Source organism: Nymphaea colorata, chromosome 1 (assembly GCF_008831285.2).
Source record: "Nymphaea colorata isolate Beijing-Zhang1983 chromosome 1, ASM883128v2, whole genome shotgun sequence".
NCBI lineage: Eukaryota > Viridiplantae > Streptophyta > Magnoliopsida > Nymphaeales > Nymphaeaceae > Nymphaea > Nymphaea colorata.
The window spans coordinates 40,469,704-40,497,681 of NC_045138.2; the positions used below are offsets into that span (position 1 = coordinate 40,469,704).

The following is a 27,978-nucleotide window of genomic DNA, read 5'->3' on the forward strand; positions in this document are numbered from 1 at the left end:
CACAGATCTACTCCAGAGAGAAAGAGAGAGGGAGAGAGAGATGGCAGTGGCTTTTGTCAAAGTACTGAGCATCCTGGTGGTTGCCTTGTTGGTGGTACCTGGCGGGCTGAACTCCGGCCAGGTGAAGGCAGAGTCCTGCCGTAAGGAGAAAGAAGAGTTGATATCTCTCTGCGGCAAGTACTGCCTGAAGCGCAACCCACTTCCAGGGCCGCCGTCTGCAACTTGCTGCAGCAAGATCAAGGCTTCTGACATTGCTTGTGTCTGCCGATCTCTCACACCTGCGGAGGTGAAGAAGTTCAATATGACATTGGGTGGCAGAATTCTCCGGGAGTGTGGCTATGCCGTTCACGCCGGCTTCAAATGCGGCGGTAATTCTCGACTCCTATCCTTTATATTTACACTCGCATTACTTCAACCGTCAGGGTATTCATTCTTTCTGGATTCAGGTTACATCGTGCCTGAAGCTTGAAGATGGCAAAGGAGCTGCGTTTATGAATGATGTGGCTGCCAGCTCGTGTTGAATGAATCATGCATCTGTGGAACTTGTGTGCCTTTTGTTCCGTGATCTATCAGATGTTGTACTTCTATCTACTATCTAATGAATAAAGCAATGAGCATGGCTGTTTTTATCCATGATGGGTCTAATGCTTTTGGTTCGGTTTGGGACAAGAAGCAGTTAAGATCTATGGTCATGTCAGCCATTTATTGTCATATGCTGCATGCAGAGGGAGTTGACGACGATAAAACTAGAACCAGTAAATAAAAAAGCGATCGGCCGTAACGCCAAACTCTACGGCTGCTTTCTCGGAATCAACCTTGAAATTTCATACTTTTTAAAAGTTACTTTTTTTTTTCTAACATTGGGAACTTAAATTCTGGTTGCTTTTCACATTTGCGAGAAAAAAATACTACATAATGGTCAAATTTCTGTTTTTCGAACTGAAATGCTCCTAAATTGACTGCAATTCATGATTCACAAACCGATTCGGTTGATTCGATTTCATTAATCAATTTGATTTTAAATCCACAACACTCCTCTCGACATGAACGTACACCCCCTTCTTTAAGAAAGCAAGTTAAAATATTTATTAGTAGGATGAACGAGGAATTGGCTTGTTGCGATAGTTGCTAGCTAAGAGTTAATTAACGGATATATACTTACTCACCAGACCGTCACCAACATGGTCAGGCGCCTTAATTTCAATTTATTATAGACGTCACCTGTCAGTTAATATTATTTTGGCTGGATGGAAAACTAAATTAAAGGCGTTATTTGTTTGAGCTTGATCACATGATCAAATATGTTGGGATCCATTGTCCCTCCAAATTCCATTTACTGTCTCTTCTACTGCTAGCTATACTGTTGTTGTCCAGTCCTTGCCAGATCTTTCTTAATTAGATACAGAGTTGCATTTGGATTTGCATTTCTGAAGCCAAATTAAGTTTTCGACGAGTAAGACCCCAATTTATGATGAAATCCGATCTCTTTTCATGTATTTTCAATTCAAATCATTGGGATTTGGTTGTCGGATCTTATTCTAAGTCCGATTGGGACATTTGAAGCCATTTCCTGTCCTTAAGCGGATCGGACGAGAAAAGAATTTTGATGCCTAGAGTTAGCAGCCTTCAATGTATATAAGGGAAGCATTATGTGACATGTATTATGTGTATGTAAATTGGCATCTGCCGGATGACATTGCTGGATGTGTAAAAATTAAATATCTGTTATTAAAAAAAGTTGTATCATCATGTTTTTAACAATGGCTTATAGTGCTTTCATTTATGGATTTTTAATTTTTTATCATCCAGTATCGCGCGAAAAACATAGACACCCATCATTGTCAACTTTGCATAAACTTTATTTGCTCTTCGTTGATAGCTTGTTTAAGAGCCATTCTCAGCCCCTAACAAATTCGTCAAAAGCGTGGTTGCTTTCATTGATGGTAGCTTGAAAGAACCTGATGTAACCTCTTTAGAATTTGCATGCTGGAGAAGGAGCAACCATATAGTCATTTCGTAGTAAAGACCTAGCTGGTGGTGTCACCTAGCCAGATTCTACCTATATTGGAAGCTTTCGTGAGAGTTTTACCACGGCAATAATGAGCAGAATAGGCGATTTCAGATGGGCATGACGAAGAATCACCCGAAACGATCTCCAATGGCCGTCGACAGCTGGCTTTTCTCAGTAGTGGGAGTCGCAAAGCCGACAACTTCCCTCTGTTTCTTCTATAGTGACTCAATGAAATCCTTTAAAACATCACCTTTTTGAGAGGTAACGTAGCGTTTTGCAACGAAGCAGGTTGGGGGTGTGCATGAAAATTCGGTGCACAAGAGCGAAAATGACCAAAATGCTCTTATTAAAATAATATAAACTTTTTTAAAAAAAGTAAAAACGATTTAAAAACAAAAAAAAAGTGTAAAATGTCTACTAAAAAATAAAAAAACGCCCCTACCTCCATTGGTGCATATTTGTTGCGTTTGTGCACGCAACGCAATCTGGTTTTGCAATGGGTCGAACCCACAAAGCTCACTCACTTTTTTTTTTTTTTTTAACTTGTCCTTTTCAAGTGGACGGGTCTACCTACTTTGGGAGTGTTTGGACATTAATTTTGGTTTTATTAATTTCTTTGTTTCTCTGCCACTATGAAAACTAAAACAGCCGTGATATCAATTCGGCATCTTATCACGATGAACATTGCTCGTTGCACGGCACGGGAGAATAAAGTGCAAGTAACGACATCTGGATGTGAAAGCACAAGCAAACAGCTTTATGCGTGTATGGCTGCACGGATAGAGATGACAAAGTCACATTTTCATTTGAGGCCACAACTTTGGAAAAATTTCAGAAACAGGATCCATGTTTGTGTGAGCTTAATGGACTTTTTCATGTTTTACCATAGTAGTATTTTGGTAGTTTAAAGTATAAAAATTTTCAAGTCGCAGTTTTGCTCTCATACACAAAGGACTTACGTTATATGGTTAAGTCAGGACCCATAAAAAAAACCTTAATAAGTTTGAGACCTTTTAAATCTGGTTAAAAATTGCCTGCAAATGGTAAATTTTCCTTTTCTCTCAAGTGATCTTTTTTAAATGCCTAAAAATTTTGCAATAATAAAAAACATTCTTGACTTTCCAATCCCGGCCCGATCGGACCCGGGTTTGGACCGAGAAAAACCTGACCCGAGCCCGATAGGCTGGCCCGACGGCGGCCCGGCCCGACTCCTACTCCCCCTCTCCCTCTCCCTCCTTTGGTCCCACTCTCCCTCTCAGCTCCCCTCTCCCTCTCTGTTCCCCCTCTCTCTCTCCTTTCCCGTCTCCCTCCCCCTCCTCCTCCCTCATTGTCACCGTTGCTGCAATCGGAAGGTGACGGGAAGGCTGAGGAAAGGGGGTCGGGAGAATCAAGAGGGTGGGGGGAAAGGGGCAAGGAGGGTAGGAGCTGGGTCCGTCGGCTCAGCCCGGCCCGATGCCCACCCCTACTTTCTATTGTTGTTAAAAATACACATAAATTTTATCAAAAACCACCTTTTGTATATTTAAACTTCGTCTTCTTCTAGAGATAAAATGACAAAAACACCTTTAACACAAATAAGTCTTTTATATTAATAATTTAAATATAGTTCTTTAAATTTCCAACTATTGTATTCATTGATCAAGTTTAGTAAAATTTAAAATTAATTATTTTTATTCATATCAAAAGTAATTGGCTCACGATTTTTCAATTAATCCCAGAAAATTATAGTGCAAGAAAACTAAATATGTTCACATAGTTAGCTATACTTGCATGTTAGCTTTTGGAGGAAAAAATAACAATTTCAATTGTCAAAAATAAACGTGAGGATATTTTGAACTAACCAAGAAAGCGTCGATGTCAAGATTTAAAAACTAAAAATAGATATATTAAAAGAGAGAAAGTCTAGATAGGCACTTTCTTGGGTGCTCGGCAAAATGGGTATCATCACATGTTCACAATGGGTAAAACTCAGTTTGGAGGCAGGAGACCTCTGTCTACATATACAAACCCGTGCATTGGGTAGAGCAGCACAGCTCTACTGCGGAGAGAAAGAGAGAGAGGGAGAGAGAGAGAGATGGCAGTGGCTATTATCAAAGTACCGAGCATGCTGGTGGTTGCCTTGTTGGTGGTACCTGGGGGGCTGAACTCCGGCCAGGTGAAAGCAGAGGCCTGCCTCAAGGAGAAAAAAGAGTTGCCCTGAAACGCAACCCAGTTCCAGGGCCGCCGTCTGCAAGTTGCTGCAGCAAGACCAAGGCTTCTGACATTGCTTGTGTCCGCCGAACTGTCACTCCTGTGGACAAGAAGATTTTCAATACGAAATTGGCTGCTACCCTTTTCCACCAGTGTGGCCTTCCCCTCCCCGCCGGCTTCAAATGCGGCACTACTTCTCAACTCCTATACTTTATGTTTACACTCGCATTACTTCGACCCTCAGGGTATTCTGGTCCTCCTCTTCACCCTGAACCCTAGGGGTCCTTAGCATTGTATCCGTGCTTGGGTTGGAACTTATCCTGCATGTCAACCAGTACTGCATCGCTCCTCTCTTGTCCCCTGCACAAGGGGTGTGAACACTTCTACCACTTGAAGTCTTGAACCAATGACCGGTTGCCTAAGGGTTCCCCTTTGAGTAATCTTAAGATTTATAACTAGTTCATTATGAACAAGTCACTCTTGAAAATATTCGTAAAAGAATTTGTTTTTCTTAATATTAAAAGTATATTACAAGAAAAAGTTAACAAGTAGGTTATGTTTTAATTGTAGAGAAAAAGTAAATACACCACGTATTCAGTATGGCAAAACGCACAAGCTGTTTGGCCTGCCTCCTAATCAAATCGGGTTATCTAAAATTTTGAAAGCAGATCAGAATTCTCTTGTCGTACCAAGTTCAAATTGATAGGTTCACGTGTTTGATGACTAACTGCAAGTGTCCGTAGTTTTCTTGTGTTGTGGATTCAGGTTAGATCCTTCCTGAAGCTTGAAGATGGCGAAGGATATATGTTTATGAATGGTGAGCGTGCCAGCTCTTGTGTTGAATGAAGTATGCATGTGTAGAACTTGTGTGCCCTTTGTTCTGTGATCTACCAAATGTGCTTCTATCCATTAGCTAATGAATAAAGGAATGAGCATGGCTGCTTGTATCCATGATGGGTCTAACGCTTTTGGTTCGGTTTAGGACAAGAGCCAGTTGAGATCTATGGTCATGTCAGCCACTTATTGCCATACACTGCATGCACAGGAAGTTGACGAGAATAAAAGTAGAACCAGTAAATAAAATGAAGCGATCGGCCGTAATGCCAAACTCTACGGCTGCTTTCTCGGAATCAACCTTGAAATTTTATACTTTTTTACCAAAAGCATTAAAAATTATTTTTTTTCTAATATTGGATTAAATTCTAGTTGATTGCTTTTCACATTTGCGACAAAAAAATCTTCATAATGGTCAAATTTCTGTTACTCGAACTGTGACGCTCCTAAATGAACTGCAATTCATGAGTCACAAACCGATTCGATTTCATTAATCTTGGGAATTGGCTTGTTGCCATAGTTCCTAGCTAAGAGGTAATTAACGGATATAGACTTGTTCACCAGACCGTCACCAACATGGTCAGGCGCCTTAATTTCAATTTATTACAGACGTCACCTGTCATTCAATATTCTTTTAGCTTGATGGAAAACTAAATTAAAGGCGTTATTTGTTTGAGCTTGAACATATGATCAAATATATTGGAATCGATTGTCTCTCCAAATTCTATTTACGGTCTCTTCCACTGCTAGCTATACTGTTGTTGTCCTCGCCAGATCTTTCTTAACTGGATACAGAGTTGCATTTGGATTTGAATTTCTGATGCCCAATTAAGTTTTCGACGAGTAAGATCCCAATTTATGATCAAATCCGATCTCTATTCATGTATATTCCATTTAAATCATTGGGATTTGGTTATCGGACCTTATTCTGAGTCCAATTAGGACATTTGAAGCCATTTCCTGTCCTTTATCGGATCGGATGAGAAAAAAATTTCGATGCTTCGTGTTAGCAGCCAGGTAAACATTATGTGACATGTATTATGTGTATGTAAATTGGCAAGCGTGTGTATGTGTACCCCCCCCCCCCCCACACACACACACACACACACACACACACACACACACACATATATATATATATATATATATATATATATATATATATATATATATATATATATATATATATATATATATATATATATATATATATATATATGGGAGTGAAAATCTGCCGGGTGATATTGCTGGATGTGTAAAAATTAAATATGTGTTACTAAAAAAAGCTGTAACTGGACAATAAGCGACAGTGTATGACATAGCTACAGTTGGAGATGTTTTTAACAATCGCTTATAATGCTTTCATTAATGGACTTTAATTTTTTTTATCGTCCAGTATCCCGCGAAAAACATAGACACCCATCATTGTCAACCTTGCATAAACTTTAATTGCACTTCGTTGATAGCTTGTTTAAGCGCCATTCTCAGCTCCCAAGAAATTCGTCAAAATCATGGTTGCTTTCATTGATGGTAGCTTGAAAGAACCTGACGTAACCTCTTTAGAATCTTCATGCTGGAGAAGGAGCAACCATAGAGTCATTTAGTAGATCATATATTCTATGTCTAAAGGCCTAGCTGATAGTGTCATCTGGCCAGATTCTTCCTATATTGGAAGCTTTCGTGGTAGTCTTTCCACGTCAATAATGAGCAGAATAGGTGAAATCAGTGGGGCATGACGAAGAATTACCCGAAATCGACGGCTACAGTCATAACTAAGAAGATGAGACTGAAATGATCTCCAATGGCCGTCGACAGCTAGCCTTTTTCAGTAGTGGCAGTTGCAAAGTCGACAACTTCCCTCAGTTTCCTACTCAATGAAATGCTTTAAAAAAACACCTTTTTTCAGAGGTGACATAGCGTTTTGCAATGAAGCTGGTTGGGGTGTGCATGAAAATTTGGTGCACAAGAGTGGAAATGATCAAAATACTCCTACCAAATAACAAAAAAAACTTTTTAAAAAGGTAAAAATGATTTAAAAACTGAGAAAAGTTTAAAATGTCTATTATTTTAAAAAAAAATTAAAAATGTCCCCATCCCCATTGGTGCATATCTGTTGAGTGCACTCAACTCAATCTGGTTTTGCAATGGGTCCAACTCACAAAGCTCTTTTAACAGGCTTTTTTCAAGTGGACGGGTCTACCTACTTGTTTGGTATTGATCATGGTTCTTCTTGTGAATAGTCTTTGTTATAGTGCATTGTTCTATTCTAAAAGAATATCTTAGTTTTTTTAAATCCTTGGTAATACCAGATCTTGGATGTATTTTTTCTTCAACTATTGACAAATAATAAGATGAGACGATGCAGCATATATATCCTAGCCCACTTATTTTCTTCAATTAGAATGCCTTCAAAACATTTTTTGTAAAACGAAAGTTTGGGTTTGTTTTCACCATCTCAACCTCAATTCATCTAATAATTCACTATAACTATACAATGCTAGGGAACTGTCCTGAATAAGCTTGTTTCCGCACCTAGCTAGTAGGCAATCAGTCACTAGTTTGTGAATGTAGAAAGAAAGAGGAGCAAGAAACAAGCAAGATTTAACGTGGTTCGGTCTGCTCAGACCTACATCCACGACAAAGGCTCCACACTTCGTTTTGTATTTTTCATTATTTTTGGGCCAAAGGCAATACACGTGATATATGAGAGCTTCCACCAAAATGCCTAACGAATGTGGAAGGCTCTCTCACAAGGCAATACAATAAAAGAAACTATGATAGTTTCTAAAACATGCACAAGGAGAGAACGGCAATATGACCAACGGGTGGGAACAATAAAGGAAATTGGATTCTTCAACACTCCCTCTCAAGTGGGCTGTAAATATTTGTACATCCCCACTTGATGAGATTCTTGTAATGTTGATCTCGATTTAAACCTTTAGTAAGATCATCTGCCAGTTGATCCGAGCTTTTTGTATATGGTGTGAACAGTTCTCCTTTCTGCACTTTTTCACGAATATAATAACAATCAATTTCAATGTGTTTGATCCTTTCATGAAAAACAGGATTTGTTGCAATAGAAAGCTTGATTGTCACAATACAAGGGAATAAGAATATCAACTTGTAATCCAATTTCTGACACAAGAGTTTTAATCCATGTAAGTTCACTTGCTGCTGTAGCCATAGCCCGATATTTTGCTTCAGCACTGGATCTGGACACTACACTCTGTTTTTTACTTTTCCAAGATACAATGTTTCCTCCAACAAACATACAATAACCGGTGGTAGATTTTCTGTTTGAAATACCAGCCCAATCGGCATCAGTATAACCACACACTGGATGATGACCATTCCTTTTGTACCATATACCTTGTCCTGGAGCCTTCTTTAAATACTGCAATATACGATTGACGATTTTTCAATGATGTTCAGTAGGATCATGCATGCACTGACTAGCAATACTGACTGCATATGTTATATCAGGCCTTGTAATAGTTAAATAAATAAGCTTCCCTACAAGGCGTTGGTAGCCTTCTTTGTTAATGACAGGTTCATCAGGAGTAATTTCAATCTTTTGACCGACTTCAATAGGTGTCTCTATCGGCTTGCACCCAATCTTTCCTGCTGTTTTGAGCAAATCCATCGTGTATTTCCGTTGAGATAGAAAAAGACCTTTGTGCGAGTGAGCTATCTCAATTCCTAAAACATAGCGAAGCATTCCCAAATCTTTTATGTCAAAAGCATCATGGAGAAGCTCTTTAGTCTGCAAAATTCCTTGATCATTTGTTCCTGTAAGAATTATGTCATCAACATAGACCAAAATAATAATAAGATGATCATCCTTTCTTTTGATAAACAAAGAATTGTCAGCATTGCTTCTAGCAAAATTGTATTGTTCTAGGAAGTGGCTCAGATGATAGTGCCATGCTCTTGGAGATTGTTTCATACCATAGATAGCTTTACGCAACCTACACACAAGCTTACCATTTGCCTCTTTTGGATGTTCAGGAGGAAGTTTCATATACACTTCTTCATTCAACTCTCATTGCAGGAATGCATTTTTAACATCTAATTGGTATAAAGGCCAATTGTAATTGCAAGCAATAGAAAGAATTACTCAGACAGTATTCATTTTTGCTACTGGAGCAAATGTTTCCTCATAATTTAGGCCTTGTGTTTGTGTGTATCCTTTTGCTACCAGTCTAGCTTTGTATCTTTCAACACTTCCATCACTTTTGTGTTTTATCTTGAACACCCATCGACATCCCACAACCATTTTTTCAGGTGGTAAGGTGACAATATCCCATGTCTTATTTTTGTATAATGCATCAAGCTCTTCATTCATGGCCTTTACCCATAACAAGTCATTTTTTGCTTCTTCATATGTAGATACAAATAAGCTTTATATGTGCTGTTAATTCTCTCATACCCAACATAATGCTCAATCGGATAGTCGGTGGAAGTGAGCATGACAGATAAATGAGTAGGAGGTCTGGTTTGACGTTTTGATCTTCTCAAAGGGAATTGAATGTCATTTTGATCATCTATAGTTTGACTATCAATCTGGTTCTGTGATGTAGCATTTTCTGTGTTGGTCTCTTGAAAAGTTTCTAGTGGGTCTGAATTTCTTCTCATGATTGTAAACACATCATCTGTATTAGTGGTTGGTAATACAATCTCCCCATGAAAACCATTATTGTTAAACATGTTAGAATTAGATAATAAATTCTTCCCCTGAATATGTTTCTCCTGCACTGGCTGAGGAAAATAGGCTGTATTTTCATTAAATACCACATCCCTAGGTATTAGAAGATGTTTTTCTTCTACACTATAGCATTTGTACCCCTTTTGCGAGATGGAATACCCTAAGAACATGCATTTAAGAACTCGACTACTAAGTTTGTCTAAATTTTGATTTTGGGTAGCAACAAAAACAACACATCCAAAGGTTCGCATGTGGTTTAAATTGAGTTTTCGTCCCTTTAGGATTTCAAGAGGAGCACGATCCTGAAGTTGCTTGCTAGGAAGACGATAAATAATATAACATGCATTCAAAAGAGCATCACTCCAATAAATTCGAGGAACATTCATTTGGAATAACAACGCTCGCATGACTTCTAGGAGATGTCGATTTTTTCTTTCGGCTACTCCGTTTTGTTGAGGAGTCCCTACACAGGTAAACTGATGATCAATACCATGTTGTTTTTCAAAACTTTGGAACATGGAATTTTTAAACTCAGTGCCGTTATCAGTTCTTAGAGTTTTAATTTGCACTCCGTATTGATTTTTAATCATATTAAAAAAGATTTGAAATTTGTCAAAAACTTCACTTTTATTTTTAAGCAGGTGATTTTTGAAAAATCATCAATAAAGGTAACATAATATCTAAAGCCAGAATAAGAACTCACAGGGGCTGGTCCCCACACATCGGAATATACCAAATCAAATGGATGTTCAGCAACACTATTAGACTCAGGAAAAGGAGGCCTACTCATCTTAGCATAACGACACACATCACACGAATGAAAATCATAATAACATGTAGGAAATAAAACTTTCAACTTGTAATTGGAAGGATGGCCAAGTCTTTTATGCCACAAAAAACTATCAAATTTAGCAATCAAAGCTTTATTTTCATGTTCCAACACATATAGTCCATTGGTAATTTTTCCCTCCAATCATCTTCTTCGTCAACCTGTCCTGAAAGATCACATCATACGGTGAGAATATAATATCACAGTTCAAATCCTTGGTGAGTTTAGAAATAGACAATAAATTTGTAGACAGCTTAGGAACAATTAAGGTATTAATTTTTTTGTCACTATCAAAGAGATTGACACTACTAATACCTTCAACTCTCACCTTGGATCCATCTACAATAACAACAAAATTATTCTCATGTACATCCTTAATATTAGAGTGATTTACAGTAGATGAACACATAAGCTCGCTTGCTCCAGAATATATAATCCAGTCAGAGTAAGTAGAGAGAGTACCTGGAAGATCTTGACTAGATGTCGAGGCGACTATGGCAATCTTCTCCTTTTGTTTGCATACATTCTGAAGAAGCTCGGTGATAGTCTTCAATTGAGCAGCTACATCAGTGGTTTCTGTGGCAGCTACATCAGTAAGTAGAGAGAGTACCTGAAAGATCTTGACTAGATGTCGAGGCGACTATGGCAATCTTCTCCTTTTGTTTGCATACATTCTGAAGAAGCTCGGTGATAGTCTTCAATTGAGCAGCTACATCAATGGTTTCTGTGGCAGCAACTTGAGCAGAAGCAGTTAGGTCATTTGGACGCCGACCCTGAGATGCTCCTAGTTTCCCATGCAGTGTCCAACACCTATCACGAGTGTGCCCATTCTTCTTACAATAAGTGCAAGTAAACTTGCTGTTTTGATTTCTCGATTTATAGCCATAAGACCCTTGACTATCCCTTTTGTTCATTGTAGCAGCATACGCAGTAGTATTGGCATGAAACGCTACTTTGTCAGAACCCTCACTTGCTGAATTTTCTGGTTGAGTATCTGGGTTCATAACTTGACGACGTGTTTCTTCTCTCATAAGGGTGGACAGAATATTATTGACAGAAGGTAATTGGGCTGAGAGCAAAATTTGACTTCGAATATGTTCAAAATCATTTCCAAGACCTGCTAGGAATTGAAAAGTCTTTTAGTGTTGCCTGAGTTTTTTCGATGGAGCATTATCACTATATGATGCAGTGTATATGTCATATTCATCCCATAAACACTTCATTTTGCCTAATCAGCAATACACATATTCCACTTTCTTAAACTATGAATTTGATATGATAGCTGATACATGCGGGCGACATTGTTTTGCTCACTATGCATTTCCTTTGCATTAATCCATACATCATGAGCACTAGTCAGAAACATAAAGTTTCAAGCAATTTTTGGCTCCATGGAATTGAGAAGCCATGACATAACCGTGTCATTGATGGATTTTCATACCTTAAAACGTGCATCAGTTTCATGTGGTTGAATAATTTCTCCATCAATATAACCCAACTTTGATCTACCACTCATATATAATGTAACAGATCTAGACCACGATAAATAATTTCTTCCATCTAGTAGAGTAGAAGTGATTTTGGTATTTGGTACCTGATCTTGAACAACTATTCTCTCCATTGTAGAGTCTGACCACTGGTTTGGTGTAGACAAGCTATTTCCTGCCATGAATCTGCTGTGAAACAGGAGGCCGCAAATGAAGAATAGAGAATCACGCAGTTGAGGTTCTCTCTAGCAAGAATTTGCAGTCAAACCCTCGGCACTTGTAAATTCAGCAGCTGCTTATAGAGTTATCCAAAAATTCTGAAATTTATATCAAAAATACTAGACATGTGCCGAAATCCAATGCCACTAGGCACAGCTTCTTATTCGACTCCAATAAAAAACGCGCCCCAGAGAAAGTCACGCCTGGACCTGAAGTTGCAGGAAGCACTCCAGTGACAGGCGGTCAATCAAAAATTCATACCTCCTTCACCGCTGCTCCAAAAAATCTGAAATTTTGTGTGGAGATTCCTCAGATACAGGCGCTTCCCACGAGCCTATGCTCGACCCAAACCGCCGCCGGAGCAGGCAGCGCGGGTCACCGGAATCTGGTGCAGTTTCAGATTTCACAGGTACTGTAAAATGAAAAAAACTGAAATTTTGCAGGAAGAATCCTCATATGCAGACGATTCCAATGAGTCTATGCTTGACCAAAACCGCGACCGGAGTTGACAGTGCCGATCGTCGGAATCTGGCGCAGTTTCAGAATTTAGAGGTACACCTGCTCTGATACCATGTAGAAAGAAAGAGGAGCAAGAAACAAGCAAGATTTAACGTGGTTCGGTCTGCTCAGACCTACATCCACGACAAAGGCTCCACAGTTCGCTTTGTATTTTTCATTATTTTTGGGCCCAAGGCAATACACGTGATATATAAGAGCTTCCACCAAAATGCCTAACGAATGTGGAAGGCTTTCTCACAAGGCAATACAATAAAAGAAACTATGATAGTTTCTAAAACATGCACAAGGAGAGAACGGCAATATGCCCAACGGGTGGCAACAATAAAGTAAATTGGATTCTTCAAGGAGTGAACGGCAATATGCCCAACGGGTGGCAACAATAAAGTAAATTGGATTCTTCAACAGTGAAACATGAGTGTGGATCAATTCACCAAGCACCAGCCTTGGGCTAATGTCAAAGATAGTGATGCATTAGCTAATGTGCTATGCAAGCTCCAACCTGTGCACCACCGACATCGTCCTTGGTTGATTCATGGAGACTATCTTTGACTTTCGAGCAAGTTAAAAACAAGAGGGAAGTGGGGATGAGGACTTCGGCTCTTATCTGAATGATAGAATGAAATACTTTGTTGCTCACCCAAAGAACAGCACCATAAAACCAGTGTGCACTCACACGAAAATGATGGCAAGACACTAATTTTGGTTTTATTAGTTTCTTTGTTCCTCTGCATCTATCTGTTTTTAAGTCAGAAAACTAAAATAGACGTTATGTGAATCAATCCGGCCTCTTCATCACGTTAAACAATGCTCGTTGCACGGCACGAGAAAATAGAGTGCAAGTAAACGTTGTATGTGATTGCACGCTTACAAATGATAAAAGATCCATGTTTGTGAACTTGTTTGTGTGAGCTTAAAGGACTTTTCATATTATCCTCCTTCCTTTGGAAGCCATGTTTTCATGTTTTACCAGAGGAGCATTTTAGTATTTTTAAAGTATACAAATTTTCAAGATCCACTTTTGGTCTCATAGACAAAGGACGTACCTAATATGGTTGTTAGCTGAAGTCAGGACTCCATAAGAAAACTTAAATAAGTATGAGACATTTAAAATCTTGTTAAAAATCGCCTGCAAACCGAAAACTTTACTTTTCATTCAAGTGATTTAAAAAAAATGCCTAAAAATTTTGCAATAATAAAAAACATTCTTGACTTTCCATGGTTGTTAAAAATACACATAAATTTTGCACTGTTTATGAAAAACGACCTTTTGTATACTAAACCTCCAAGTCTTCTCGAGATAAAATGACAGAAACACCTTAAACACAAATAAATGTTTTATAGTAATAATTTACATTTAGTTCTTTTAACTACCAACAATCCTATTCATTGATCAAGTTTAGTAAAATTTCAAATTAATTATTTTTGTTGATATCAAAAGTAATTAGGTTACGATTTTTCAGTTAATTCCAGAAAATTATAGTGCAAGAAAATTAAATATGTCCATGAAGTTAGCTATACATACTTGCATGTTGTCGTTTAGAGGGAAAATGACAATTTTAACAGCTTAATAGTTAATTCCACAAAAATAAACGTGAGGATATTTTGAACTAACCAAGAAAGCGTCGATGTCAAGATTTATAAATTAAAAACAGATATATTAAATGAGAGAAAATCTAGGTAAGCACATCCTTGGGTGCTCGACAAAATGACTAAATGAGCATCATCACATGTCCAGATGAGTATATATAGACCATACCCATGCATTGGGTAGAGCAGAACAGCTTTGCTATATAGAAAGAGAGAGAGATATGGCAGTGACTTTTGTCACAGTACTGAGCATCTTTGTGGTTGCCTTGTTGGCGGTACCAGGCGGGCTGAACTCCGGCCAGGTGATGGCATGGGACTGCGAAAAGGAGAAAGATGAGTTGAAAGCCGTCTGCGGCAAGTACGTCCTGAATCACAACCCACTTCCTGGGCCGCCGTGTCCAAGTTGCTGCAACAAGGTCATGGCTTCTGATATTCCTTGTGTCTGCCGAGCTCTCACTGCTGCGGACTTGAAGATATACAATATAACATTGGCTCTATGCGTCGACCGCAAGTGTGGCTATCCCCTTCCCGCCGGCTTCAAATGCGCTGGTAATTACTCCTAGGCTTTACGTTTATACTCGCATTACCTCAATGCTCAGGGTGCTCTGGTCATTTGATACCCCAGGGTCAACTTCAATGCTAAGTGCCCGACCATTCGATCACTTCTCAATTTTGCCAATACGGGCCGGTAGCAGGGATGGAGGGAGGTGGAGTTTACGTGGAGCATATGCTTCATTTAGTTTAGTATTGAAACTTATGTGAATTTAGGTCCTGAAGTAGCCCCATGAAATTAAGGGCAACTGGCCTATGGTTAATTGAAAATGTGTTAACTATATATTTAGTGCTTCATGAAAAAACATTTTTCACTCCATCTCTGATCAATAAGTTAATTAATTCCCTAGTTCGCCTTTCATTTTTATGAAGAAATCTCACTGTCCGACTGAGAGTCAAAGCCCTCCTCTTTACCTTGAACCCTGGGGGCCTTAGGACTGTATCCATGTTTGAGTTGGAACTTATCCTGAATGTCAATCAGTGCATGGCTCATCCCTTGCCTCAGCACAAGGGGTGTGAGCACTTATATCACTTGAACCAAAAACCGGTTGCCTAAGGTTCCCCTTTGATTAGTCATAAGATTCATAACTAGTTATTTATGAACATGTCAACTCTTCTAAATATTTGTACCAGCATTATTTTATTTTTTATTTTGAGAGGTATATTTCATGACTAATTACAAGTGTTCATTTTTCTTACGTTGTGGATTCAGGTTACACCCTGCCCGAAATTTGTTGATGGCGAAGGAGCTTCGTTTATGAATGATGTGGGTGCCTGCTCTTGCGTTGAATGAAGCATGTGCAGTACTCGTGTGCCTTTTGTTCCGTGATCTATCAATTGTTCTACTTCTGTCTATTATCTTATGAATAAGGCAATGAGCATGGCTGTTTGTGTGCATAATGGATGCTATTGGTTTTGGACAAGGATCCTATTACGATCTATGGTTATGCCCGCAACTCATTGCTGACTATATACTGCACAGGGAGTTGGCACTAATGAGAATCGAACCATTGAGTAAAGCAATAGGCCGTAATGCCAAATTCCATGACAGATTTTTTGAAATCAAACTTGAAATTTTTTACTTTTTTTCCAACAAACTAAAGGTTACTTTTTCTAATAAGGGAAAATTAATTTCTAATTGCCTTTTTTTCACATTTGCGAGAAAAAGCCTACATATATGTCGAATTTCTATTATTTGAATTATTATTTGAATAGCGACGCTCCTAAAATGGACTGCATTTGATGGGTCACAAACTGATTCGGCTGAATCGATTTTATTCAATTTTGGTTTTAATTTGCAACACTCTTCCCGACATGATCATACCTACGACACCACCACCCCCCCATAAGGAACAAAGTTAATTTGCCAGGAATTTATTTGTTTGATGGATTGGGAATTGGCTTGTTGCCGTAGTTGCTAGGTAAAGAGCTGATTAACCAATTTGTCACCAACAAGATCAGGCGCCTTAATTTTAATTTATTATAGACGTAACCTATCGTTTAATAATCTTTTTGCTTAAATGAAAACAAAATTGAAAGGCGTTATTTGGTTAAGTTTCATATGATCAAATATGTTGGGATCCTTTGATCGACACATAACAAGGATGATGAGGTCGATAGGCTTTAGCGTAAGATTCAATTTCCTTCTTATAACATTTAATATTCGGATGTGTGTGCTTTAAGAGGAGTGAATGATAACACTCCAAAAGTTTAATGTCTTAAAGATTATGCATGAGGGACGTCTTCAAGGACCTATAAAGAAGGTTGTTAACATAGTCGGCTGTCCTTATTCCTCCCACTTTTCAGGCTAGAACAGAAACTACAAAGGAACAGGATGGGATTTGTCGAACAAGGGCCTAAGTCAGGTGTGGAGTGGGCTGTTACATAAATTCTATTTGTAGAGACTAGAATCAAGCAAGAACGAAGAGATCACAATGATAGTATCTCAATACTTAACATGGGAATACTAGGCAACATGAGTGGTGGCATGCTTATGGCATTATCAGCCAAAAACGTACTGCAGAATCTGCAACCATATGGTCCTTTTGTGGATCATAAATTCTATTTGTAAAGTCTAGAAGCAAGAAGGAACTAACAGACCTCAATGATAGTATCTCAATATTTGACAGCAAGAAACTATGCAAAATGGAGTTGTGTCATGCTTATGCCATTATCAGCAAAAAAACAAGGTTGCTTCATTGATGATAGCTTGAAAGAACCTGATGTAAGAATTTGCATACTCGAGAACGTGCAACCATATGGTCCTTTCGTGGATCATAAATTCTCCTTCTCAAGACTAGTTGATAGTGTCATCTGGCTAGATTCTTCTTACATTTGAAGCTTTTGAGAGAGTTTTTCCACAACAACAACGAACAGAATTAACAAATTTTGGGGCCTCAGAAATAGAATCACGCATGACGAATCCATGCCCACCGCGCAAGGGCTAGTGGAATCCATCTGGAAAGACCTCAGAAGTCTATGGGAAAGAATCCAGGTTCACTCATCGTGCTATCAAGAAGTAGTTGCTTGGTCTTCTACCAATATTACTCTCAGCCCCATCAGCCAAACCAAGATCCACTTGGTGGTCCACAAGAGGAGAAACTACTTTAAAGTGGCCTTTGCCATCTACCATAGCGATGGGTACTATCATGTAATGGGGGGGGTGGGGGGGGTGGTGGGGGTGGGGGTAGAGTGCCACCCTCACCCGATGTATGAGAACATTTGGCGCATCATCGACACCGCTATCTCGATCGTGGCTGACAGATTGATGAAAATAGGCCCCTTCATTGGGCCGAGAGAGTGGAGCTTACATGCGAAGAGGAACTGGAATCAGCCAACCAGTCTCACTCACACTTCCTCCATATTGTTCCATTGTAGGAATCAATTTTTCCTGTCAAACTCAAACCCTGTTTTAGAGATCATCTTGCTCTTGTTTAAACCTGTCAACCAGGTACAAGGTTGAAATGTGTCACTCTAGCTAATTAGAGCTTACCCCTTTGTTTTGTACGTTGTATATAACCATTCCTCTTGATTCAGTATATTGGAGTCTACCCCGACAGGTTTGCAGCGGAAAATCATTCACAAATAGAAAAAAACCTTAACACAAAGATGGAAGGACCTACTTTTTGTTGTTTAGATGCAAAAAATCGATGAAAAATTTTTGCAATCACTTAATGTGCGGCATCTGCCGGTGGAAAGAGGTAGGAGAAATGAAGATGGAAGAAGAAGAAAGGGGAAGAAGTGTTCGGGTGGACATAAAAAATCAGGGAAGCCTTTGCCGATGGAGACGAAACGTCGTTAAAATTGTTACTTAAAAATATCGGTAAAGGTATTGCGAAAACTTTTACCGACGCATGGAGAAAATCTTGGTAAAATGATTATTACTGACGTTCAAGAATAATACGTCAATGAAATGAGAACTTATACTGATGCAAAAACGGACGTCGATAATGTGTCGTCGGGAAGCACTTACAGCAATGCGAGGTGTACTACTTGTCGGTGAAAATATAATTCTTACCGACATCCACTTGATGTAAAGTCTTCATAATTTGCATGCTGGAGAACGTGCAACCACAGTAGATAACATCAATAATTTGCATACTAGAGAATACGTGGCGTTCTCTAGCATGCAAATTATGAAGACGTTTTATCAGGTTGTTTCAAACACCATCAATGAAAGAGGCCTTATTTTTTGCTGATAATGCCATAAACATGACATGACTCCGTGTTGCATAATTTCCCCCCCTGTTAAATGTTGGGATACGAGCATCTTACCTGGTTGTCAAAAGGATGAAAGGAAGAATTGGGTTTTTGAGGAATTTGTTGCGCTGTATTCATCAGATCAAGTATTCGATCCAGCAACTGTGTTTGAACAATTGGAACTAAAAGCTGAGTTTGATGGAGCTATTGAAGTGACTCTGATACCACGTAAAGCCCAAAGCATTGCAATAGGATTTCACCCAAAGAAATGCAAAGAGACGGGACAGAAAGACAAACAGGGAAGAGACAGAGAGCGTGGAGTGCAAAAAACGCTTAATCAATTTTCATTACTCTGAAGAAGGCTTATTTATACTCCTTTACAAAAGGATCAGTTAAAAAGCGGTAACCAGTTCCGATACGCATCACCAACTCTGATCTCTTGAATATTCTAGAGTTCTCTATGCATGTGCAGGAAATATCTGCAGTTTCAAGTTAACTTGACATAAATAACTTTTGCAAAAATATCTGCTATACAGTTTGACGTTAATCTGAAGCTGCAAATTAACGGATTCTGCAAGACGAGTCTGAGCCAAACTGAATACATATGTCAACACAACACTCAAAAAACAATATACAACCACCAGCATCGAGGATATAAAGAAGGGTCAAATCCTAGAGCACTTATGAAAGAGAATGCCGTGAAATCATGTTTCTGGAATTCTTTTTGGAGGGTTTTCTTTTGGTCTGCTTGCCTTAACATTTTCCGGTGTGCCTGGTGTCTCAGGCAAACACGTTTCTCACACTAAAAATTTAAAGTTCTTGAACATACAAATAGGATTTTTAAGACAGTAGTCTCATGGCGGCTTCCATGTAATGGGTTTCATGAAAATCATGATTCTTAAGCACACATGATTTGATACTCCCGTGAACCTATTATTTTTTTCCTTTGGACACTCGCACTCATTACTCTTTTCTCCTTAAGGCTTAAGGTAGATTGGCTAGTTCTCAATATGCATGATTTTTCTATGTGGACCCATTCCTTTTTGTCCTGAACTTTCATAAAATATGAAGGTTCGTGCAAATTAATGACTTTTGAACAATAGTTGGTTTATGATAAAAAAAAATATTCGATTATCAAAGTCAAAGTAATCCATAATGGCCATTAAGAAAATATCCAAATTATGTTCTTATAAAAAGAACCATTTTTTCAATCAATTCATGTTTCTTATAATATTATATCTTCTGTACCAAATTTCGATATTTGATAATGTAAATATATGGATCTGTTATCTAATTTATCTATTAATAGATCTAAGATATCTCAATCTGAACGCGTACTGCTCGCTACTTGAACGTGCATCTGCCATATGAAAGAGGAAGTTTTTTCCCCAAGTGTAGCTGACATAGATTTTCGAATCTACACAAAAAACTAAATTTGCCAAAAGAACAACACTTATTTTCACCACACCTCTCAAGTGGGAGGTAAGGATTGTGAGATACCCAACTGAGGCAGGGCCTCTTCAAAGGAAAAAAACAGACATATCCAATTGAAGATACTTCATTAAATTAGTTTTGAGACAAACTCTTGGATAAGACATCTGCTAAGTATCTAAACTTCTGGTGTAAGGAGTGCTTTTTCTTTTCTTCGACTCTTCTCCCTTGTATAATCATATTTGGTCTCAACGTCCATTCCTTGTGAAATATTGACAACGATGCAACTTGATCGTCACAAAGCACAGGAACTACATTAATTTAATATAGCCAAGTCTTCACAAAGGCCATTGCACAGATTACTCATAAGCAGTTGTAATCTTTCACTTTCCCATCGGCCCTGCAGAAAACAAGTATCCCATCAGCACAGCAAACGGCAAAGGAATGAACATCTTGGTCCTCAATTTAGGGGATGGCCCGCCTCTTCCAAGTTTCGAAGCTTTAGTAAGAGTTTTTACACAACATCAATGAAAGGAATAAGCGAGATCAGATCGCCTTGTGGAAGAATTACCCGAAATCAAGGGCTAGACTCATAAAATGTTCTCTATAGGGCGCGACGGTAAGAAGTTGACGCTGAAATGATCTCTAATGGCAGTCTATATTAGTTGGCTTTTTTCAGTAGTGGAAGTGGTCGAATTGCATGGTCGAGAACTTCCCTTCGGTTCCCTATTAAAGACACAATGAAATGCTTTAAGAAATCACCTTTTTTGAGAGGAAATGTAGTGGCTTGCAACGGGTCGAACGCACAAAACTCACTCAAATTTTTTGTAACTGGGCGGGACTACCTAGTTGTTTGGTACTGATCATTGTTCTTGTACAAAGGTTTTTGGTTGTACGTAGTTCTTAATAAATTTTGGGTCATGCCCTTAGAATATATCTTTCCATTCTAAAAGATCTTCAGTTTTTAATCCCCGGGAATCCCAAATCTTGTATATATTTTTTCTTCAACTATCTATAAAAAAATGAGATGATACGATGAAGTATTGAATTTTAGTGGTATTTCTATCATGTCTATCTTAGCCCACTTATTTTCTCCATCGACAATGCTATGTAAAAGCAACAAAAGCTAAATGAGTCATTTAAAATCATGTTAAAAATCGCCTGTGATTGGAAAATTTTCCTTTTCTTTGAGGGGGTTTTTTGAAAAAAGTATACTAAAAGTTTCGGCGATAATAAAAAAACATACTTGACCTTGTATTGTTGCAAAAGATACAAATAGATTTTGCACCGTTTATGAAAGACGGCCTTTTATGTATTAATTAAACCTCCAAGCTTTCTTGAGATAAAAAGACAAAAACACCTTTAACACACATAAACGACCTTTTGTATTAATTATTTACATTAGCTTCTTTGAACTACCAATAATTCTAATGGATCAATTTTAGCTACATTTGAGTGATGTGAGTACCTATACCACTTGAACCAATGGCCGGTTGCCTACCACCCACTGTTCCTTTACTTTAATACTGGTAATGGATTGGGTATATTGCTCCTGATGCGGAAGGTTGAATTTTCATTTTAAATTGTACATTGATGTGATTTGTATTGTAGTTTCATTTAATTGCACATCTTTCAGTTTGTCTCTAAATTAAGTGGAAATTACAGTTTAAACATTAATTCTTGAAGTCTTCCCCGGTGACAGCTTCTTACTATGAATGCACGTCTGCAGTACCTAGAAAGGAACAGTTCATATTACCTAAATGCAGTTTGTGCAACCTATTTCTTTTCCAATAACCATGAACAACTTCAGTTTCAGACGGGTCGAGACTTCGTTGTGGCGTACTTGTAGTCTCCTCTTGAACACGCCAAGAGTTTTGAGGTGAAGGCCTCTTCAAAGATTCACGTACCATTTGAAAGATGGGGTTGAAATACTGGTTAATAAGCACATAAGACGAGGATGATATCAACAGTCAATAGGGTAAAGCAGGAGAACAAAATGAGAAGACATGCCAAGAGGGAAAAAGCTTACGACACTAACGCCGTGGCTTTAGAGAACATGTTCTTATATAGCAGATATCTCAAGAACATGGAAGCGTCATATATATAATTGTAAGCGTAGTTTTAAATCAAATAATAATGCTTAACATGCAACATTGAGACTGAAAAAGCAAACACCAACATTGCCAATGCCTACAAACACAAGTAACTAACGACTGGTTTATTGTGTAAGAACCATGCACCTCATCAACTGGGTAAGAGGGGAGGACGAAGAGGCGTACACTCACTTGCCTACCGTTATTACATATATGGCAAAACTGGCCCACTTATTCAAACTCATTAAGAAGAGACACCTGCTTCACATGTTCCTTATTCGATGAACTGCTTTTGGAGGAGTAGATGGGGTAGACAGGATCCACTTTCATTGAGACCCTAACCCAATTCTAATGGACTTGCTCAATGCAAAAGTACACAGACGGTCTGTGAATATAACTAGCTTCCCAGGGAACAAAAAGGCATTCAATATCTTTACAAGAATATACTATACAACATGAAGACGTGCATATTCCCCTTTTGAGTAGTCTCAAGGTTCATGACTAGTTCATTATGAACAAGTCACTCTTGAAAATATTTGTAAAAAGATTTTTTCTTTTTTTTTAGATTGAAAGTATATTACAAGAAAAAGTTAAGAAGTAAGTTATGTTTTAATTGTAGAGAAAATGTATATACACCGTATTCGGTACCGCGAAACGCATAAGCTGTTTGGTCTGCCTCCTTATCAAATAGAATTATCCAAAATTTTGAATGCAGATCAGAATTCTCTTGCCTTACCAAGTTCAAAATTAGGTTCACACGCGTTTGATGACTAGCTGAAAGTGTTCATTTTTTTCTTGCGTTGTGGATTCAGGTTAGATCCTGCCCGAAGCTTCAAGATGGCGAAGGAGATATGTTTATGAATGGTGTGGACGCCAGCCCTTGTGTTGAATGAAGCATGCATGTGTAGAACTTGTGTGCCTTTTGTCCCGTTATCTATCAGATGTTGTGCTTCTATCTATTATCTAATGAAGAAAGCAATGAGCACGTCTGTTTGTATCCATGATGGCTCTAATGCTTTTGGTTCGGTTTAGGACAAGAGCCAGTTAAGATCTATGGTCATGTCTGCCACTTGTTGCCATATACTGCAAGCACAGGGAGTCGACGAGAATAAAAGTAGAACCAATAAATAAAATGAAGCGATCGGCCATAATGCCAAACTCTACGGCTGCTTTCTCGGAATCCACCTTCAAATTTTATTTTTTTGTTTTACCAAATGCATTAAAGGTTGCTTTTTTTCTAATATTGAAAAATTATTTTCTAGTTGATTGCTTTTCACATTTGCGAGAAAAAGATCTTCATAATGGTCAAATTTCTGTTACTTGAACTGAGACGCTCCTAAATGGACTGCAATTCATGAGTCACAAATCGATTCGGCTGATTCGATTTCATTAATCAATTTGATTTTCTATTTACAACACTCTTCTCGAGATGAACGTCCACCCCCCTTCCCTAAGAAAGCAAGTTAAAATATTTATTAGTATGATGAATTGGGAATTGGCATGTTGCGATAGTTGCTAGCTAAGAGTTGATTAACGGACATATACTTATTCACCAGACAGTCACCAACGTGATCAGGCGCCTTAGTATAGGCGTGATCTCTCTTAACTGGATACAGAGTTGCATATGGATTTGAATTTCTGAAGCCAAATTAAGTTTTGGACGAGTAAGATACCAATTTTTGATCAAATCCGATCTCTATTCATGTATTTTCAATTCAAATCATTGGGATTTGGTTATCGGACCTTATTCTAGTCCAATCAGGACATTTGAAGCCATTTCCTGTCCTTTACCGGATCCGATGAGAAAAGAGTTTTGATGTTTAGAGTTAGCAGCCTACACTGTATACAAGGGAAGGATTATGTGACATATATATTATGTGTATGTAACCTCGAGACACCCATCAATCATTGATGGTAGCGTGAAAGAACCGTATGGTCATTTCGTAGATGATAGATTCTATTTCTAAAGACCTAGCTGATGGTGCCATCTGGCCAGATTTTTCCTATATTGAAAGCTTTCGTGAGCGTTTTTCCACGGCAATAATGAGCAGACTAGGCGAGATCAGATGGACATGACCAAGAATTACCCGCAATCGATGGCTTCACCCATAACTAGGAAGATGAGACTGAAATGATCTCCAATGGCCGTCGGCAGCTGGCATTTCTCAGTAGTGGCAGTTGCAGAGTCATTTCCTCTATAATGACTCAATGAAATGCTTTAAAAAATCACCTTTTTTGAGAGGTAACCCAGCGTTTTGCAACGAAGCTGGTTGGGGTGTGCATGAGAATTTGGTGCACACGAGTGGAAATGAGCAAAATACAAGAACTTTTTTAAAAGGTAAACATGATTTAAAAACAGAAAAATGTCTAAACTGTCTACCTTCACTACTTCCATTGGTGCATATTTGTTGAGTGCACGCAACTCAATCTGGTTCTGGTTTTGCAATGGGTTCGACTGGTATTTTCATCATATCTATCTTAGCCCGCTTGTTTTCTTCATTGAGAATGCCTTCAAAACATTGTTTGTAAAACAAAGGTTTGGGTTTGTTTTCACTAGGGAACCATACAACGCTAGGGAACTGTCCTGAATAGGCTTGGTTCCGCACCTAGCTAGTAGGCAATCAGCCACTAGTTTGAGAAACATGAGTGTCCATCAATTCACCAAGCACCAGCCTTGGGCTAAAGCGTGATGCATTAGCTAATGTGTTATGCAGGCATCAACCTAAGCACCGACACCGTCCTTGATTCACCGACACTATCTTTGACTATTGAGCAAGCTAGAAAAAACACAAGAGAGAAAGGGGGTAAGGACTTTGGCTCTTATATGAACGAGATAGAATGAAATACTCTATAGAATGAAATATTCTGTTGTTGCTCACCCAAAGAACAACACCATAAAATCACTATGCACTCACAGGAAAATGAGGGGAAAATTAAAGAGATTAATTTTGGTTTTATTAATTTCTTTTGTTTCTCTACATCTATCTGTTCTTTAAGTCAGAAAACTAAAATAGACATTATGTGAATCAATTCGGCCTCTTAATCATGATAAACATTGCTCGTTGCACGGCACGACAAAATAGAGTGCAAGTAAACGACATCTGGCTGTGAAAGCACAAGCAAATAGCTTTATTGGTATATGATTGCACGCTTACAAATGATAAAAGATCCATGTTTGTGAACTTGTTTGTGTGAGCTTAAAGGACTTTTCATATTATGCTCCTTCCTTGGGAAGGCATGTTTTCATGTTTTACCAGAGGAGTATTTTGGTATTTTTAAAGTATACAAATTTTCGTGTTCAACTTTTGCTCTCATAAACAAAGGACATACCTAATATGGTTGTTAGCTGAAGTCAGGACCCCATAAGAAAATTTAATAAGTTTGAGACATTTAAAATCATGTAAAAAAAATGGCCTGCAAATGCAAAATTTTCCTTTTCTTTCAAGTGATTTTTTTTTTTTGAAAAAAAAAACCTAAAAATTTTGCAATAATAAAAAACATATTTGACTTTCCATGGTCTTCTCGAGATAAAATGACAAAAACACCTTAAACACAAACAAATGTTTCATAGTAATCATTTACATTTCAGACTTTTAAGTACCAACAGTCATATTCATTGATCAAGTTTAGTAAAATTTAAAATTAATTATGTTTGTTGATATCAAAAGTAATTAGGTTACGATTTTTTACTTAATTCCAGAAAATTATAGTGCAGGAAAATTAAATATGTCCATTAAGTTAGCTATATATACTTGCATGTTGTCATTTAGAGGGAAGATAACAATTTTAGCAGCTTAATAGTTAATTCGACAAAAATAAACGTGAGGATATTTTTAACTAACCAAGAAAGCGTCGATGTCAAGATTTAAAAATTAAAAACAGATATATTAAAGGAGAGAAAATCTAGGTGAGCACATCCTTGGGTGCTCGACAAAATGACTAAATAAGCATCATCACATGTCCAGATGAGTATATATAGACCATACCCATGCATTGGGTAGAGCAGAACAGCTTTGCTATATAGAAAGAGAGAGAGAGAGATGGCAGTGGCTTTTGTCAAAGTACTGAGCATCCTTGTGGTTGCCTTGTTGGCGGTACCAAGCGGCCTGAACTCCGGCCAGGTTATGGCATGTGACTGCCCAAAGGAGAAAGATGAGTTGATAGCTGTCTGCGGCAAGTACGCCCTGAAATGCAACCCAGTTCCTGGGCCGCCATGTCCAAGTTGCTGCAACAAGATCATGGCTTCAGATATTGCTTGTGCCTGCCGAGCACTCACTCCTACGGACGTGAAGATATACAATATAACATTGGGTCTCTGCAACGTCCACAAGTGTGGTTATCCCCTTCCCCCCGGCTTCAAATGCGCTGGTAATTCTCAACTCCTATGCTTTACGTTTATATTCGCATTACTTCAACGCTCATGGTGCTCTGGTGATTTGATACCCCAGGATCGACGTCAATGCTAAGAGGCCAAGCATTCGATCTCTTTCTCAATTTAGCCAATACGGGCCAGTAGCAGGGTTGGAGGGAGGTGGAGTTTCGGCGAAGCTTATGCTTCATGAATTCCACTCTTTGAAAAATTAGTTTAGTATTAAAACGTAGGTAAACTTAGGTCCAGTTACATAGAGTAGACCCATGAGATTAAGCGTAAGATTAAGCGCAACTGTCCTTGAAAATTTGTTAACTATATAGTTAGTGTCTTATGGAAAAACGATTCTGACTTTATCCTGACCAGTAGGTTAATTAATTTCCTAGTTCACTTTTCATTGTCAGGTGAAGATGAAGAAATCTCGCCGTCCGACTAGTGAGAGTCAAAGCCCTCCTCTTTACCTTGAACCTTGGGGGCCTTAAGACTGTATCCATGCTTGAGTTGGAACTTATCCTTCTTGAGTGCATGGCTCATCCCTTGCCTCAGCACAAGGGGTGTGAGCACTTATATCACTTGAACCGGAGTCCGGTTGCCTAAGGGTTCCCCTTTGATTAGTCATAAGATTCATAACTAGTTATTTATGAACATGTCAACTCTTGTAAATATTTGTAAAAGCATTTTTTTTTAAATATTGAGAGGTATATTAAAAGAAAATGTTAACAAGCAGGTTATGTTTTAATTATACATAAAAATTATATACACCACGTGCAAGCTGCTTGGCCTGCCTCCTGATCAAATCAGGTTATCTAAAATTGAGAAACCTACGCGGAACTTCGAGAATTCTCATGTGTCTTACCAAGTTCAAAATTAAGTCCGGCAGTGTTTCATGACTAACGACAAGTGTTCATTTTTTCTTACGTTGTGGATTCAGGTTACATGCTGCCCGAAGTTTGTTGAAGGCGAAGGAGCTTCGTTTATGAATGATGTGGGTGCCTGCTCTTGCGTTGAATGAAGCATAAGTAGTAATCGTGTGCCCTTGGTTCCGTGATCTATCAGATGTTGTACGTCTGTCTATTATCTAATGAATAAAGCAATGAGCATGGCTGTTTGTATGCATGATGGGTCTAATGCTTTTGGTGTTCGAATTAGGGCAAGAGTCGGTTAAGATCTATGGTTATGTCAGGCACTTCCTGCCACATACTGCATGCACAGGTGTGCCTTTTGTTCCATGATCTATCAGATGTTGTACTTCTATCTATTATCTAATGAATAAAGCAATGAGCATAGCTGTTTGTGTGCATGATGGGTACTAATTAATGGTTTTGGACAAGGATCCTATTAAGACCTGGTTATACCCGCAACTCATTTCTGACTGTATACTGCAAAGGGAGTTGACACTAACGAGAATGAAACCACGGAGTAAAGCGATCGGCCGTAATGCCGAATTCCAACA

General features: G+C 38.4%; 3 protein-coding genes across 3 annotated transcripts; all 3 read left to right on the forward strand.

The window, feature by feature from the left end:
- Positions 1–633, forward strand: LOC116245900 (uncharacterized). Its single transcript, XM_031617504.2, has 2 exons — positions 1–368; positions 447–633. The coding sequence occupies exons 1-2, from the start codon at positions 41–43 to the stop codon at positions 467–469; spliced, it is 351 nt and encodes a 116-aa protein (XP_031473364.1). The 5' UTR covers positions 1–40; the 3' UTR covers positions 470–633.
- Positions 634–14,586: 13,953 nt separating this feature from the next.
- Positions 14,587–15,686, forward strand: LOC116246217 (uncharacterized). Its single transcript, XM_031617972.1, has 2 exons — positions 14,587–14,930; positions 15,646–15,686. The coding sequence occupies exons 1-2, from the start codon at positions 14,603–14,605 to the stop codon at positions 15,669–15,671; spliced, it is 354 nt and encodes a 117-aa protein (XP_031473832.1). The 5' UTR covers positions 14,587–14,602; the 3' UTR covers positions 15,672–15,686.
- Positions 15,687–26,187: 10,501 nt separating this feature from the next.
- Positions 26,188–27,794, forward strand: LOC116246296 (uncharacterized). The gene is made up of 2 exons (XM_031618102.2): positions 26,188–26,524; positions 27,457–27,794. The coding sequence occupies exons 1-2, from the start codon at positions 26,197–26,199 to the stop codon at positions 27,480–27,482; spliced, it is 354 nt and encodes a 117-aa protein (XP_031473962.1). The 5' UTR covers positions 26,188–26,196; the 3' UTR covers positions 27,483–27,794.
- Positions 27,795–27,978: the final 184 nt, after the last annotated feature.

Coding starts and splice junctions, on each gene's coding strand:
- LOC116245900 (XM_031617504.2), top strand. CDS start 41: ATGGCAGTGGCTTTTGTCAAAGTACTGAGCATCCTGGTGGTTGCCTTG. Junction 369..446: donor CGCCGGCTTCAAATGCGGCG/GTAATTCTCGAC, acceptor TTCTGGATTCAG/GTTACATCGTGCCTGAAGCT.
- LOC116246217 (XM_031617972.1), top strand. CDS start 14,603: ATGGCAGTGACTTTTGTCACAGTACTGAGCATCTTTGTGGTTGCCTTG. Junction 14,931..15,645: donor CGCCGGCTTCAAATGCGCTG/GTAATTACTCCT, acceptor TTGTGGATTCAG/GTTACACCCTGCCCGAAATT.
- LOC116246296 (XM_031618102.2), top strand. CDS start 26,197: ATGGCAGTGGCTTTTGTCAAAGTACTGAGCATCCTTGTGGTTGCCTTG. Junction 26,525..27,456: donor CCCCGGCTTCAAATGCGCTG/GTAATTCTCAAC, acceptor TTGTGGATTCAG/GTTACATGCTGCCCGAAGTT.